Consider the following 14,901-nt stretch of genomic DNA (forward strand, 5'->3'; position numbering starts at 1 on the left):
ACTGGCTGCCACCACAGCCTGAACCAAAGATAGCCACTTATCTCCAGTCCGTAATTGAGGTAGATTTTTTGTCTTTGTCCCTCTTTGTTCTTTAACCCTCAAGTGCCTTTAGCAGCTAGTTCTAAAAACGCTACACAGAGCAGCAGGGCAAATGGCAGTGCAGGAAACACCGTCATCATATTCTGTTAAATACGATGACAGCATTCTACTGATAGTAGAAAGGCTGGGTAGTGTGCTGTCCCACAAGTGTTTCCACACAGTTTCAGCCCCCCCCCCTCAAAAAACAGGAAGTCTTTCTAGTCAGGAGAAACATTTGCCAAGCACCTTAACTACCCTCTGGTTTCCTGGGAAAGCAGGGAGGAAACTGTCGAACCTCATAAAAGTGGTGACTTCAGCACATATTTGTGCCTCTTCATCGGGCCATGACCACACAGCCCCTAGACTACCCCAGCTTTGCTTGCAGATACAGGGAAAGAAACAGGACGGGGAAGCCTCCAGACTGACTCTGGAGACATCAGGGAACAGTCTGAGTGTATTTGTTTAAGTCGACAGAAAAGTACCTGTCAGCATGTAGAGTATTCTGGAATTTAACACCAGAGTTACTCACTCAGAGCAATAAAAGCAAACACCTCTCAGCCCTTCACTTCTCAACACTTTGCAAGCTTTCTATCCATCAATGATGATCTGCTCGATCATGACTAATAAGCTACTTTTATTGTAGTTTTAATATTGCATGCCTACTTTTAAATGCTGCTTTCAGCATTCCTCACTGAGAATTACTCTGTTTTCCCTTAAAAAACAAAACAAAACAAATTAAAACCGCAAGCGGTGATATCGGGCCCTCGCACTCCGCGCGCGTCGACCTGTGGCGCTCGTCGACCCGTGCCGCACTCGGAGGTTTTGTGATCGTGATGGGTCTCTAGAAAGTTGAATTCTTTTATAGGAAAAGGTATCTTTTGCTCTCGGCATAGACGCAATGGAATATTTGGGGGTGTGGTCACGGCTCCAGCATGCAAAATAGGGCATGGGTCTGATTGACTTTTTTGATGGGCTGTTTGTCTAGATGATGTGGAGCCAATTTGGTCTCACTGGGTGAAATGCCCTAGGAGGAGTTCATTCAAATAGCAGGCCTGAAAATGGCAAAAATTGACACTTTCAATTGAAGATGCTGGACTTCCTGTAGGGTTTGGAGTATGGCTCCAAGAGACTTTTTTGTATGTCTTAGGATGTTACATGAGTGTGCAAAATTTCAGAGCTGTAGATAAAATGTAACTCAGGGGCTAGCTAAAAAACATGGTATATTATGATATTTAAAGCTGCCAGTAGGGGGCGCTCTAACGTTTATGGACTTTATGCATATCAATGTGTTCAGGGCAGGAGGCTTATCAAATAGATGAGGATTTTGTAAGGAATGGTGAAAGATATTTCATGTATTTCAGAGCAAAACTAATTCTGTGGACGGTCATACAAATTTTCATTTGCTTCTGTAGGGGGCGCTATTGCGCCTACAGTCTTGAATCTGTAGTTATGGATTCAGCCTGGGTGTGTACATGAGTGATTAAATTTTCAGCCTGATCAGACAAAGCATGTGCGAACAAGTGCACAAACAATTTTGGTGGTGAGGGAGAAAAACAAAGGCCAAATTTAATGGCCTGGTGTGACAAGGCCGTTTAATATTTTTTAAAGATTTCCACAATATTTGATGGGCTACTTGTGTAGATGATCTGGAGCCAATTTGGTGTCAGTGGGTGAAATGCCCTAGGACGAGTTCGTTCAAATAGCAGGCGTGGAAATCGCAAAAATTGACACCTTCAATTGAAGATGGCCGACTTCCTGTAGGGTTTGGGGTATGGGTCCAAGAGACTTTTTTGTACGTCTTAGTATGCTACATGAGCCTGTACATTTTCATACATGTAGATAAAACGTAGCTCCGGGGCTACTCAAAAAACATGCTATTTTAAGATATTCCGAGCTGCCACTAGGCGGCGCTCTAACGTTTATGGACTTTATGCATATGAATGTGTTCAGGGCAGCATGCTTATCACACCACTGAAGTTTGAGCCAGATTGGGCAAGTTGGCTTTGAGTTACAGCCATTTTTGTGTTCATGGCGAATCATCGAACTTTGCCGTCCCATAAGGGTCACGCCCTTTTGTCAAAAAGTCACAGTTTTGAAAACACAGTAAGTCCAACTTCTTAAGGCTTTCCAGGTGAAATTTGAGATGGTTCTGCTAAACCACCTTGGAGCTGGACCTCCAAGTGTAAAATATGACATTTCCTGTTCCCACTAGGTGGCGCTGCGACTGATATTAAATATTGTCATATGTATGTGTTCAGGGGGGCACCCTCATCCTACTGGAGAAGTTTGATGCACATTGGATCATGTAGGTATGAATGAGAGGCAATCAAAATTTCATGGCGAATGATCAAAGTTCAAAGGGGCATAAGGACCCCTCCCCCTTGGCAAAAACTCACCATTTTCGAGATTTAGATTCCCCTGGGGGTGTAGGTTAGACAAACCAAATATGAAGATGATAACGTCTAAAACCTCTGAGTTATTAGAAAAAGTGTGAGGGCTGCAAATCGCCAAATTTGCATAATTAATTCAAAATGGCGGACTTCCTGTTGGGTTTAGGGCATGGCTCCCAGAGGATTTTTTGTGCGCGTGGACATGATATACATGTGTATGAAGTTTCATTCATGTACGTGAAACACAGCGGTGGGGCTCCAGTTTAGGGGGCGCTAGCGAGCCATTTGGGCGCGCCCTTGCCCGAGCCCATTAAAATACTTAAATTTTCACCAGGTGTGACGCATGTGCCAAGTTTCATGAGTTTTTGAATATGATAAAGCCCCCAAAAAGCCAATTCATTTGCCTGAATAATAATAATAATAATAATAATAAAAAAAAATAATAATAAACGAAGCAATTACAATAGGGCCTTCGCACAGTTCGTGCTCGGGCCCTAAAAAAACCTTTTATACAAACTGCACTCCCTCCATTTGAAGAACAAAGTTCTGCAGGCTCAGCAAAAGTCTCCCCGATCACATGACAGAGCTGGGTGCAACAGTTCAAACCCTGCTTGTGCATTGTGCAAGTCTTTATTTATTTTTTTTAATATCTATATTTAACAATGAAAACACACACTTGAGAACCTACTGTAATTCATATGTATCCTTCCCAGACTCTACAACTGCAGAATAAAACAACATTCCTTTCCACCTAAATCCAGAAACGGTAAGAATGTGAGACAGGGACAAAACTAACCCTGCCGTCATCTGTTCAGCGCTGCCATCTTGTGGACAAAGAGGGGACAACTTGTGCAGTTGTCTTGTGGGAGTGGGAGTGAGTGAAGTTGAATTTTCATATTTAGTGTTGTCATTCCATTTACCAGTCACAGATGATGACCTACATGTACCATGGATGTATCATCCCAATGGACTGCAACAGTCACTCTTTCAATATTTGTTCTGCTTTGCTGCTGACCTGTTTGTATGGTTGCATAATCCTGGAAACCTGGACATCAACAAAACACATTTTTGAGATTTTTAAATTTAAAATTATAAACCAAGTCCAATTCAAAATAATTCAGTGGACAGTTTTCTGACATATTTGGGTGGTATGTGGCAGGAATTGGTAGATACAGTGTATCACAAAAGTGAGTACACCCCTCACATGTCTGCATATATTTAAGTATATCTTTTCATGGGAAAACACTGACAACATGACACTTTGACACAATGAAAAGTAGTCTGTGTGCAGCTTATATAACAGTCTTCATGTAGAGCAACAATTCGTCTTTTAAGATCCTCAGAGAGTTCTTTGCCTTGAGGTGCCATGTTGGAACTTTCAGTGACCAGTATGAGAGAGTGTGAGAGCTGGACTACAAAACTGAACACACCTGCTCCCTATGCACACCTGAGACCCTAGTAACACTAATGAGTCACATGACATTTTGGAGGAGAAATGACAAGCAGTGCTCAATTTGGACATTTATGGGTGTAGTCTCTTAGGGGTGTACTCACTTTTGTTGCCAGGCTGGTTTAGACATTAATGGCTGTATGTTGAGTTATTTTGAGGGAAGAATAAATTTACACTGTTATATAAGCTGCACACAGACTACTTTTCATTGTGTCAAAGTGTCATTTTGTCAGTGTTGCCCCATGAAAAGATATACTTAAATATCGGCAGAAATGTGAGGGGTGTACTCACTTTTGTGATACACTGTATAGCAACTTTTAAAAACCTCAATGTGTTACTGTGAATTTACTTGGTGCGGTACTTGGCCTTCTTTGCAAACAAACAATCAAACAAATTAATGTAACAAAAAGACAAATAACAGCTTTCTATAGATGACGAGAGTAAATGAGTAATTACTTACTTTTATTGCACTTATTGTGTTTTTGCAGGTGCTTTGCTTGCTTTGTGAAAAACAAAGTATAGAGGTTGGCTGAGTGAAATGTTTTGACTCAAGTAAACACTGTAAACTCTGCTTTGGGAGTTTCCGAGCACTGAATTGATTTTGGCTGCGCCTGAGATCCAAACTATTGACTGCGACAACAACGACACAGTCATTTTGCAATAGGACAATCATTAACAACGTGGCAGCTTAAAAGACTAAATGGGGACATACGCAGCACCATTTGTGCTTTCAAAGTTTCGTGATGAGGCTTGGAGTCGCTCTCCAGGTGGTCCTCTGTGGCCTGTGTCTAACTCTGGCGCTCCTTGGGGAAGGCATGTATGTATATTTCCTGCTTCATTTACACAACATTAACGCTGTTTGTTTGATCACTCACTGTGGGTCTTAGAGAGATCATTGCATTGCATCTAATGTGTGTATTTCAGGGCTAGTCCTGGCCCACCAGCTGTGGACTGTGCATGGAGCCGCTGGTCAGAGTGGAGTTCTTGTGATCCCTGCACGAAAACCCGAGTGAGTACATTAGGATACTGGTCTGCATCCGAGAATTTTAGTTTCCCATATTAGTTAATAATAATGATAATCAGCACAGTGTGGCTCAGAACATCCAGTCTTTTTTTTTTTTTGTAGTTCTACTCTGTGTCTTTGCAATGTGATATCATTTATTATCCTCAGAGGCGTTCTCGAAGTGTAGAAACATTTGGCCAGTTTGAGGGTAGATCCTGCCAGGATGCAATAGGAGACAGGCAGTTCTGTGAAACTGATGATGTATGCGAGTTGCCACCTCCCCCTCAATGCTCAGACTCTGAGTTCCAGTGCGAGTCAGGTACCAGAGCTTATTTCCAGTCATAGTGCCTCTCTCTTTATTTTGGGCAACATCATGTAATGCTCTATCTCTGCACAGGGTCTTGCATTAAAAAGAGGTTAATGTGCAACGGGGACTATGACTGTGAGGACGGATCCGATGAGGACTGTGAAGCAGGGCGTAAACCCTGTGGTGCAGCAGCCCTTGATAGCAATGAGCAAGGCAGAACAGCAGGATACGGGTAAGCGTAATTAAAGAGCTAAATCAGTGAGAAATAAAGATTCAGATTCATGTGAACATACAGAATCTTCAGGCAAGGGGTAAGCTTTTCGCACTGGGAGTGTGCTGTGTGTGCTTCATTTGTGGCCTGAGCACCATTGACCAATCGTGCTTGTGCAGGTTCTGGTTTTATGCAGTTAAACAGTTGAAGAGAAAAAAAAGAGGTAAGATGTTTGGCAGCATCTGGAAACCACCGATTATAACCAGCCAATTGAAGTTTGAATTTGCTTTCATATATTTAACTCGTAAACAGTGACAAGGACACAGAAGAGTAAATCTTGGCCTGGATGACCACTGCCTATACTGGATGCTTAGAAATAATCCCCTGAGTCTAAGCCATCTGACTGAAGGATATTATTTTCCCAGATTGGGACAACCATAGCTTATCTTCCTTTTAAAAGACTGGTAATAGATGGAAAAACTAAAGTTTGAGAGACTTTAAAATGTATTTTCTTGCTCAAAAAGGGGGACAAACAACAACAAAAGCAAAACTACTAAACAAAAAAGTTTTGGCAATGGCATTAAGGCTCCATCCTCGGTCCTCTTTTATTTTCCCTATATATGTTGCCATTAGGGGAGGTTATATCTGCGCATAACATGTCCTTTCACTGTTATGCAGATGACCTTCAAATCTATTTGTCTCTCAAACCAAATATTACTAACGCGGTTTTATCTTTTGTAGACTGCATAACTGCTGTTAAACAGTGGCTGGGTGAAAATTTTTTGTTCTTAAACCATCAAAAGACTGAATGTATTTTATTTGGTGACGTTGCAACCACAGACATCAGTGCCCTGCCTTTTAAGTTAAACAAAACAACTAGAAACCTCGGGGTAATATTTGACCAGGAGTTTAATTTTGATAAACAAATCAACTCTGTAGTCAAATCTAGTTTTTATCATCTGCGTTTGCTGGCTAAAGTCAAATGTTTTGTAAACCGCACTGACTTAGAGAAGGCCATTCATGCATTCGTCAGTTCTAGACTTGATTACTGTAATGGTCTTTATATTGGTGTCCATCAGTCTTCCCTAAGACGACTTCAGCTTGTCCAGAATGCAGCTGCTCGCCTTTTAACCGGCAGCTCTAGACGTGAGCACATTACCCCAGTTCTATTCTCTTTGCACTGGCTTCCTGTCCGTTTTAGAGTTGAGTTTAAGATCTTAATGTTTGTTTTCAAAGCATTAAATGGGCTAGCCCCATATTTATCTGAGCTTTTAAGTTTTCCTGTACATGGGAGATCTCTGAGGTCATCCAGTTACCTTTTATTAGACGTTCCAAGAACTAGGTTAAAACACTGGGGTGATTGGGCCTTTTCAGTGGCAGCACCCCGACTCTGGAACAACCTCCCGTTAGATCTTCGATTAACCTCTGGCCAGATAAATTTTAAATCTAAGCTAAAGACTTATCTTTTTAGACAGGCTTTTAATACCATGTAGTGGAATGGCATTTTTTTTGTGTTTTTGTTTTTGTTTTTGTTTGTTTCGGTGTTTTGTTCTTTGTGTATTTTTTTTTTTAGTGATGTAATTTTTATTGTATTTTTCTTTGATGCAATTTTTACTGTAAAGTGCTTTGGTCACCTTAGTTGGTTGTTGTTGAGCGCTATATAAATTAATAAATAAATCAATCAATCAATCAATCATTAAACATCAGCTACATTGAGGTTTATTTGTTTGTTTGTTTTTATCAGTAGTATTGGCCCACAGCTTCACTGTTTTTAACCTTTGGACACAGCCGGACAACCTCATGTCTGGGCTGTATGCTAAGCTGAGCAGCTGTAACCCTCTCCTGGCTTTAATTCCTGTTTAATGGACAGATAGAGGATGTGAGCGGTATCAGTCTTCTCAGAATGAGCATATCTTATATGATGTATATTCAGTTGCTCTTTAAAACTGTCCAACTGCAGCTACTTAAGAAGGGATAACGCTGCAAATAGTTTTAAAGTGGCTTCTATATTCATGCACCAGAATCAACATCTTGGGTTCAGATCCTCGAATGAACCCCTTCAACAATGATTACTTCAATGGGAGATGTGATCGAGTGAGGAATCCAAACATCGGGACGTATGACAGGCTGCCCTGGAACATCGGTGTCCTCAGCTATCAGGTTAGCCGTGACAAAAGAATTTCGCTACTGTAAACTGTTCATGAACGTATGTCAAGGATTCTGTTTTGCCACTTAACACTTGTACATATCCCGTTGTCTCAGACTTTAGTGGAGGAGAAAGCATCCAAAGAAGTCTATGAAAGCACACACACCCTTCTGCGGGAAATCCTAAATGAAAAGAGTTTTGACCTTGATGCTGGACTTTCTTTCAAATTCAAAACAACTGAGATGTCTATGTCCAATTCTTCGCTAAATCTTAATGTAGACTTTAAGTATGGAAGGACAGCCATGATCAAAGAGGTCTCTGAGAACACCAAAATCAAGGTAAATATCCTATTGTGGCAATTATCTCACAACAGATTTTAATCAAAAATAATCAATATTTTATGAACAATCTGCATCAGTATTTATCCATGCTTCTCCCCCCGTACACTTAGAACAACTCCTTTATACGGGTGAAGGGCAAAGTACAGCTGAGCACCTACAGGATGCGTTCTCGTGACCTCAGAGTAGCAGATGAGTTCCTGGAGCATGTCAAATCTTTACCTTTGCAGTACGAGAAGGGTATTTATTTTGCCTTCCTGGAAGACTACGGAACCCATTACACTAAAAATGGGAAGTCAGGCGGCGAATATGAATTGATCTATGTCCTCAACCACGATGCCATTTTGCAGAGAAGTATGTCTTTTCAGATTACTTATTTTCTGCTTTGAATCTTCTCCGACCTCATGGTATGAGCACTAATTGTCTATTCTTAATTGTTTTTTGTTTTTTTTTTTCAGATTTGACAGAGAGAGACGTTCAAGAATGTGTCACAGTAGGCATTGGAGCAGAATTAAATATTCTGACTTTCGTGAATATGACGGATATTGGTGGGCGCGTTAAGCCTAAACACTGTACAAATAACAAAGATAGCAAGGAAGGTTTGTGCGCCCTGTTTTTCCAGGTCACACTGATTAACAAAGCCTACATGCTTGAGGATTTTTCAAATATGTCTTAATAATACTTTATGCATGAAAAACAGCATAACTTTGCTAACTGTATTAAAACAGACTTGTACAAATCCAAAACTAAAGTCTAAAATGTAATCTGTTGCATTGATTATGAAAACAGTTGCTCTCCTGTTGCCACACAGAGAAGAGTCAAGGAAAAGCACTGGTGGATGACGTGATGACATCAGTCAAAGGAGGGACTCTGGAAAGTGCTGTTTCTATGAGGGCTAAATTAAATAAGGATGGAGTGATGGATGTTGCTACATATCAGCAATGGGCCCGGACCATCGCAGATGCCCCTGCACTGCTCCACAGTGACGTATGAATAATAAACCATATCACATCACCACATCATGATGGCAAAATTTTAATGGGTTACATTGAAATAGCATATACTGTATAAAGAAAATTCTTAATGGATTTCTATTGCAGAAGTTTAGTTTAATCAAGGGCTATCATCAATGTCTTCATTAAACTGGTTGCTCAACATTTTTACAGACAGCTTCCACCACACATATCCCATTAACTTTTACTCCAGTCCAAGCACGAGGCTGAAATTTGAGGCTACCTTGAGTTCACCACTGACTACTAAAGATTAACATGCAAGCACAAGAAAGAGACAGATAATGCATTCTAATATATTCTAACATAATGCATATATTTTGTTGTTCTCTGCAGCCAGAGCCCATCTACATGTTAATTCCACTGGAAATCCCAGATGCTAACTCCAGGATATCAAACTTGAAGCAGGCTATAGCAGACTATGTGGCAGAATATAATGTTTGTAAGTGCAAGCCCTGTCAAAATGGAGCCAGTCTTGTTCTGATAGATGGGAAGTGTATGTGTCTGTGCCCTGAGCTGTTTGAAGGCATCGCCTGCCAGGATTTCAAGGGTGATAAACGTAAAATCACAAGTAAGACTGAACATTGGGTTACAAGACGTAACCCCGGTTCCAAAAAAGTTAGACTGCTGAGTAAAATGATTTCAAATTTTATGAACCCATATTATTCAATAGAGAACATGGAAAGCATATCAAATGTTTAAACTGAGATATTTTACTATTCCCAGAAAAATGTTAGATCGTTTTGAATATGATGGCAGCAACACTTCTCAAAAAGTTGGGTTGGGGTCAGTAATGTGATTGGGTACAAAAAAGAGCATTTTAGAAGTAAAGATGGTAGGAAGAAGCCCATTCTAAGAATCTGGAGGAATTCCTAAGCACAAGGGACAAGGCCAAAAATCAATATTGGATGCCCGTGATCTTTGGGTCCTTGGGCAGTACTGCATCAAAAAAATGGTGTGAGATTCTGCCGTGGAAATCACTGCGTGGGCTCAGGAATGCTTCCAGAAATCACTGTCCGTGAGCACATTCTGTCGTGCTGTCCACAAATGCAGGTTAAAGCTCTTCAAAAGGAAGCCATAGCGAACATGATTCAGACACACTGCTGTCATCTCTGGGCCAAAGTTCCTTAAAATGCACTGAGATAAAGTGGAAAAGTTTTCTATAGTCAGATTAATAAGTTTTGAAAATTTTTTTGGAAAGCATGGATGCCACATTGCCCTGTCCCAACTTTTTGGAGACATGTTGCTGCAATCAAAGTCAAATGATCTAATATTTTTTAATGAAATAGCAAAACGTCTCTTTAAACATTTGATATGTTTTCTGTGTTCTATTGTGAATAAAACATGAATTTTATTGACATTTATTTATTTATTTTTTTTGCATTTTACACAGCATCCCCACTTTTTTTTGGAATTGGGGTTGTAAATTCCAGTATTCTAACTGGGTCACGTTCATGTCACTTTTAGTCGTGTTCCCTGCGTTTGCTAATTTGAATAATGTGTGGCAGGTTCAAGACCAACTGTTACGCAGGAAGGTAACTGGTCATGCTGGTCTGCCTGGTCCGCCTGCAGAGGAGGGAAACGCACCAGGTCACGTAGCTGCAACACAGATGGCCTCTCTGGTGCTTTGTGCAGAGGAGACACAAACAGTGAAGAATACTGCTAACAGCAAAAGAACCAATTTACAGAATTTCTTTCTCTTTCCACTTCACAAACGAGATTTAAATGCATATTCTGGACATGAGGAGGTGTAAAAAATGTATTTGGACCTAAATTAAACATTTAGGTTCAAGTGGGCTTTGTCTGTGCATCTTTCAACTTTAGTTCACTCAGATACTGTTGGCTGAAATATGTATTAATGGGCTAATAACTCATTTTTAAAAGTATGTGGCCACATTCCATCTGGCTGCACTGTGCAAATAAGAACCAGATGAGTAGAAGACGTCTGGGTGGAAAGAGAACTGACAATTGAGGAGAAATAGAAACAGCCAGTGGACAGAAACTGTAGATTTGGAGGTGTTAGACCTACAATAAACACAACATACGGGATGACATATGTCCATTCTGCTTTGTTTATATGCATTTTACAGTCCCCAAAATATGTTTCATGCATGTAAGTTAAACCTTAAAGGATCATAAAGTATTTTTAAATATGGAAGTCAGGCTGAATCCAAAGCTGCTTGCCTAACACTGGCCATGGCTGTTTACGAGTGCCAATGAAAATTAAACATACACCTTGTATGCCGCCATACCTGGAGAATAGATCATCTATGTTGGATTTCAAGTCAAAAACATACCCATCTTACTTTATAACTGCAACTCGGTGAGTCTGAGTCACACATGATTGAAAGGAGTTGTGTCTCCGCTGAAATATTCCTAAACACAGCACATATTATGTATAGATATGTATAGCTTGGGTTTACAAATTCCAAATAAGTTGTTTGACATGCCACAAGAGAAGAAAAGCTCAAGTGCAAATGAAAGGAATGAGGGTTGAATGTGCTTTGTTTCCTGTTTCCTGTTAATGTGCATGCTGTCATCCAGTTATAGCGTCCCAGAACGCTTGAAAAGCATCTCATTGCCAATCTTATTATTAACACATGTGCTTTTTATAATGTGACAAGTCAAAAGTCCAATGCTGTAAGATACAGTGGCCAACCTTGGTCTTTTTCACTGTTTTCCCTCCTTTTGTGAAATACTGGCACCATGCAAACATGAATAACAACCCTAGTGCCATAGAAGGCCGTATCAGGCAACAGTGAAAGAGTGAGATAAGTGTAACGCTTCTACAATATTTAGAAATGTCCACAAACCTGCAAAGATGACATCTGCACATCAAGCAAAGGACAAAGCAAACTATTAAAACCGGTCACAGATTTCGAGGACACACACACACATCAGTGTTTGCTTATTTTCATGGGGTTTCAGAATCTTGGACATACTCTAGTGAAGTATTTTGTATTTATTACTTCTGCTGTCAGATTTGTGGGAGTAGCACCTCCTGTTGTTACTTCAAGAGGAGTTAAAAGTCCAAAAGATTGTGCGTTTGTTTGAGTGCACGTATGCATGCATGTCTGAAGTGAATGAATGTGTGTGTGGGTGTGAGTGTGTGTGTTTGTGTGTGGGGGAATGAATGCATACTTGAGAAATAACCACAGGGGGTGGTGGCCCCTGGCCTTTAGGATGTCAGCATAATGGAGTAAAACTTTGGGACCTTATTGAGCTCCATTCACTGCAGTCAGCAACCCGGCCTCGAGCCATTCTCTTAGTCGAAAACGTTTTGTTCTTACCTCAGTCTCCAGCAGCACCGTTTGCACAAAATAATGAACTCCTCTTCATCAATAGAGTGCTCAGTGTTCATATTACATGAGTCACAAGGTATTATTTGAAATTTTGGACTTTCAGAACTCATTCAAATAATTTAACATATAATCAATTTACATTACTGAACTAATTTCTTTGTAGGGGAACAATATTTGCCATTTCAGACATATTTAAAGTGCATGTCACCGTCAAAATACATCTATTCAATGTACTATCCAGAAACACAGATAAATACAGTTTTTTCTTTAACCAAATGGTCTAAGGACTATTAATGAGTATCTGGTTATACACACTGAGAAAAAACAATCTGAGGTGCTTCTGTAATTTGAATAATAACTTAAATAAAATGAACGTGACTTTCATCTTGTTTTAATCAGTGTATGAAAAACAGTCAATTTATGAGATGCAGAGAGTTCCTCACTTTAAAGCTTGTTTCCCCAAAGCCGGAAAAGAAACTCTGAGTTTTCCTTTCTGCTGCATTGTTTTTGTATCTCATAAACATATGCTGTCAGTGACCAATAGGTAAGGGTTTTTTTTTTTTTTGCTTTAACAAAAGCCCTTAAAAGAGTGTGAAAATACCCCCCCCCCCCCCCCCCCCCCCCCCCCACACACACACACACACACACACTTAAATGACTGAACACAGTTGTCCCCACCCCTCTTCCATGGGTCACTAAAGGCATTGAAATTTTAGAGCACTGCTAAGGCAGATTACTCCACACAGCTGTCCCAGCACCGTGGAAATGAAGTTATACCCCTTGTCAGCGATGTTTTGTGTTCCCTCTCTCACTCCTTGAAAACGTGCTCTTCAGCAAGGCTGCGAGAGGGGAACGGGAGCGGGAACCAAAGGACAACTCCTCTCCGGCTATCCTCGAGGACTTGATCTGATTGGTTGAACAAATATTCCCTCTTTGCATCATAATTCAGAGTGGCTTGAAACCCCTGACATTCAACGCCCTCTCCCAGACCAATCCCCTCCCCCGTTAACCCTCAATCATAAATCAACCCCTCCTCCACTTTTCCAACCTCTCTAAAGCTTTGGGTACTCCCTTCCTCAAGCTCGCCCTGTAACCTCTTCTTATTGCGGGTCACTGGGGTTTATTCACTTTACTTTGCTTCTGCAGTATGTTTGTTTACTTTCGATCAAAACTAACCTAAAAACTAAACTAAGCTTTAAGAAAAGAAATCACATAAAACTCCACCCACAGAAATAAATAAATAAAGTCATTTCACTTGAGTTTTATAGTCACTTTTAGGCACGCTATAGTTTACATTAGCTACAGCAGTCAAATACAGCATGTGGTGATTTCTTTTTTTCTTTCGAAGGCCCTGTAGGTGCAGATATTGATCCTACAGAGCTACAACAAATGATTATAGTCATTATTATCCAATTTTTTTTTCAACTTGCATATTAATCATTTGCATGACTTTTAATGAGATTGAAGGGAACGCTAATGTCTACTCAAGTAAGATGTCTCACTGACTTGTTTTGAGTGTCTGCGCTGGTTTAAAGAACTCTGCCAGTTTCTGCTCCTTTTGTTTTTTGTTCACCGCTGTCTATTGCAGCTTTAGCTTTATTTATCATATATAGCATTTTGTTGCTCTAAAATACTTTTCTCTTTCTTCACTTTTTTACTTTCTCCACATTATTTACTTGATTTCTAAGGACCAACATCAGGCAAGCTAGAGTATAACGGAATTAGAAGCAGTTTTCTATATTCCCGGACTGGGAGTGTCAAAATAGGCTCAGCAGGAAAGAGTCAGCCTGGCGGCTGAGCTGCTTTAGAAGTCCAGCGGTACTGTAAGAGGAAATGACTTCTTTTATTGCCACTGAGCTCAGAAACAGGTTGTCAAATCAAAATAAACCACGAGATTGGCCCGAACACCTTACATTCAAAGAATGTATTTTATAGTTTAATGTTCTTTTTTTCTTATTGCCATACAATAACTTCTGAGAAAAAGTTGCATATGAACAGCAGCGGTCTGGCTGAACATTGTCTGCAAAGTTAAAATAAAGGTTCCTCTTTTCTTTTCTTTAGCTTATTCTAGAGGTCCAATGATTCGGGGTGGGGCGGCGGGGAGGATGGTCGAGCAACAGTTTGAGTTATGATAAGACAAATTTAATGAGGTTGTGGTCCATGCACGAAAAGCCCCCCGTTGACTCTTTTCTGTTTCAGCACAGGGAATAAAACACAACATTCCCATTTTTCTCTAGTGCCAAAAGTTAATTGAAAACATTTCAGGGCAATGTATTGTCAGGGGCCCCCATATGACTCTCATTCCTTCATTATCCTCAACAATAATAAAAAGGCATTACAATTATTAATGGTTGGATTGGAGGCCTACTCTCTTAAAGTGACAGTGCCACAGTCCCTTTCTTTCCTGACAAAGGCTCCTTCTGCATAACTGTTTTTTTATTTAAACAATTACTGCCATTGTAAGATTTATTATTTGGATTATTCTGTTTACAACAATCAGATCTCAGCTCATGTTTTCCACAGTGGAGTCTGTGTACCAAACCGAAGACATTTATATTCACAGCCTCTGATAGAGGTCGAAGAAAATGACTAAATACCTATTTATTAGAAACTGAAAACAGATGATGAACTGTTAACAGAGTGTCAGTGGGAACTAGATCCAAGCC

General features: G+C 40.2%; 1 protein-coding gene across 1 annotated transcript; it reads left to right on the forward strand.

Annotated features, from left to right (window-relative positions):
* The first annotated feature begins 4,661 nt into the window (after window positions 1–4,661).
* c9 (complement component 9) lies at window positions 4,662–11,048 on the forward strand. The gene is made up of 11 exons (XM_030742068.1): window positions 4,662–4,735; window positions 4,843–4,927; window positions 5,090–5,240; window positions 5,319–5,460; window positions 7,461–7,599; window positions 7,702–7,923; window positions 8,037–8,277; window positions 8,382–8,522; window positions 8,735–8,910; window positions 9,270–9,504; window positions 10,442–11,048. The coding sequence occupies exons 1-11, from the start codon at window positions 4,662–4,664 to the stop codon at window positions 10,597–10,599; spliced, it is 1,764 nt and encodes a 587-aa protein (XP_030597928.1). The 3' UTR covers window positions 10,600–11,048.
* Window positions 11,049–14,901: the final 3,853 nt, after the last annotated feature.

The sequence above is a fragment of the Archocentrus centrarchus genome, chromosome 12 (genome assembly GCF_007364275.1).
Source record: "Archocentrus centrarchus isolate MPI-CPG fArcCen1 chromosome 12, fArcCen1, whole genome shotgun sequence".
Classification (NCBI taxonomy): domain Eukaryota; kingdom Metazoa; phylum Chordata; class Actinopteri; order Cichliformes; family Cichlidae; genus Archocentrus; species Archocentrus centrarchus.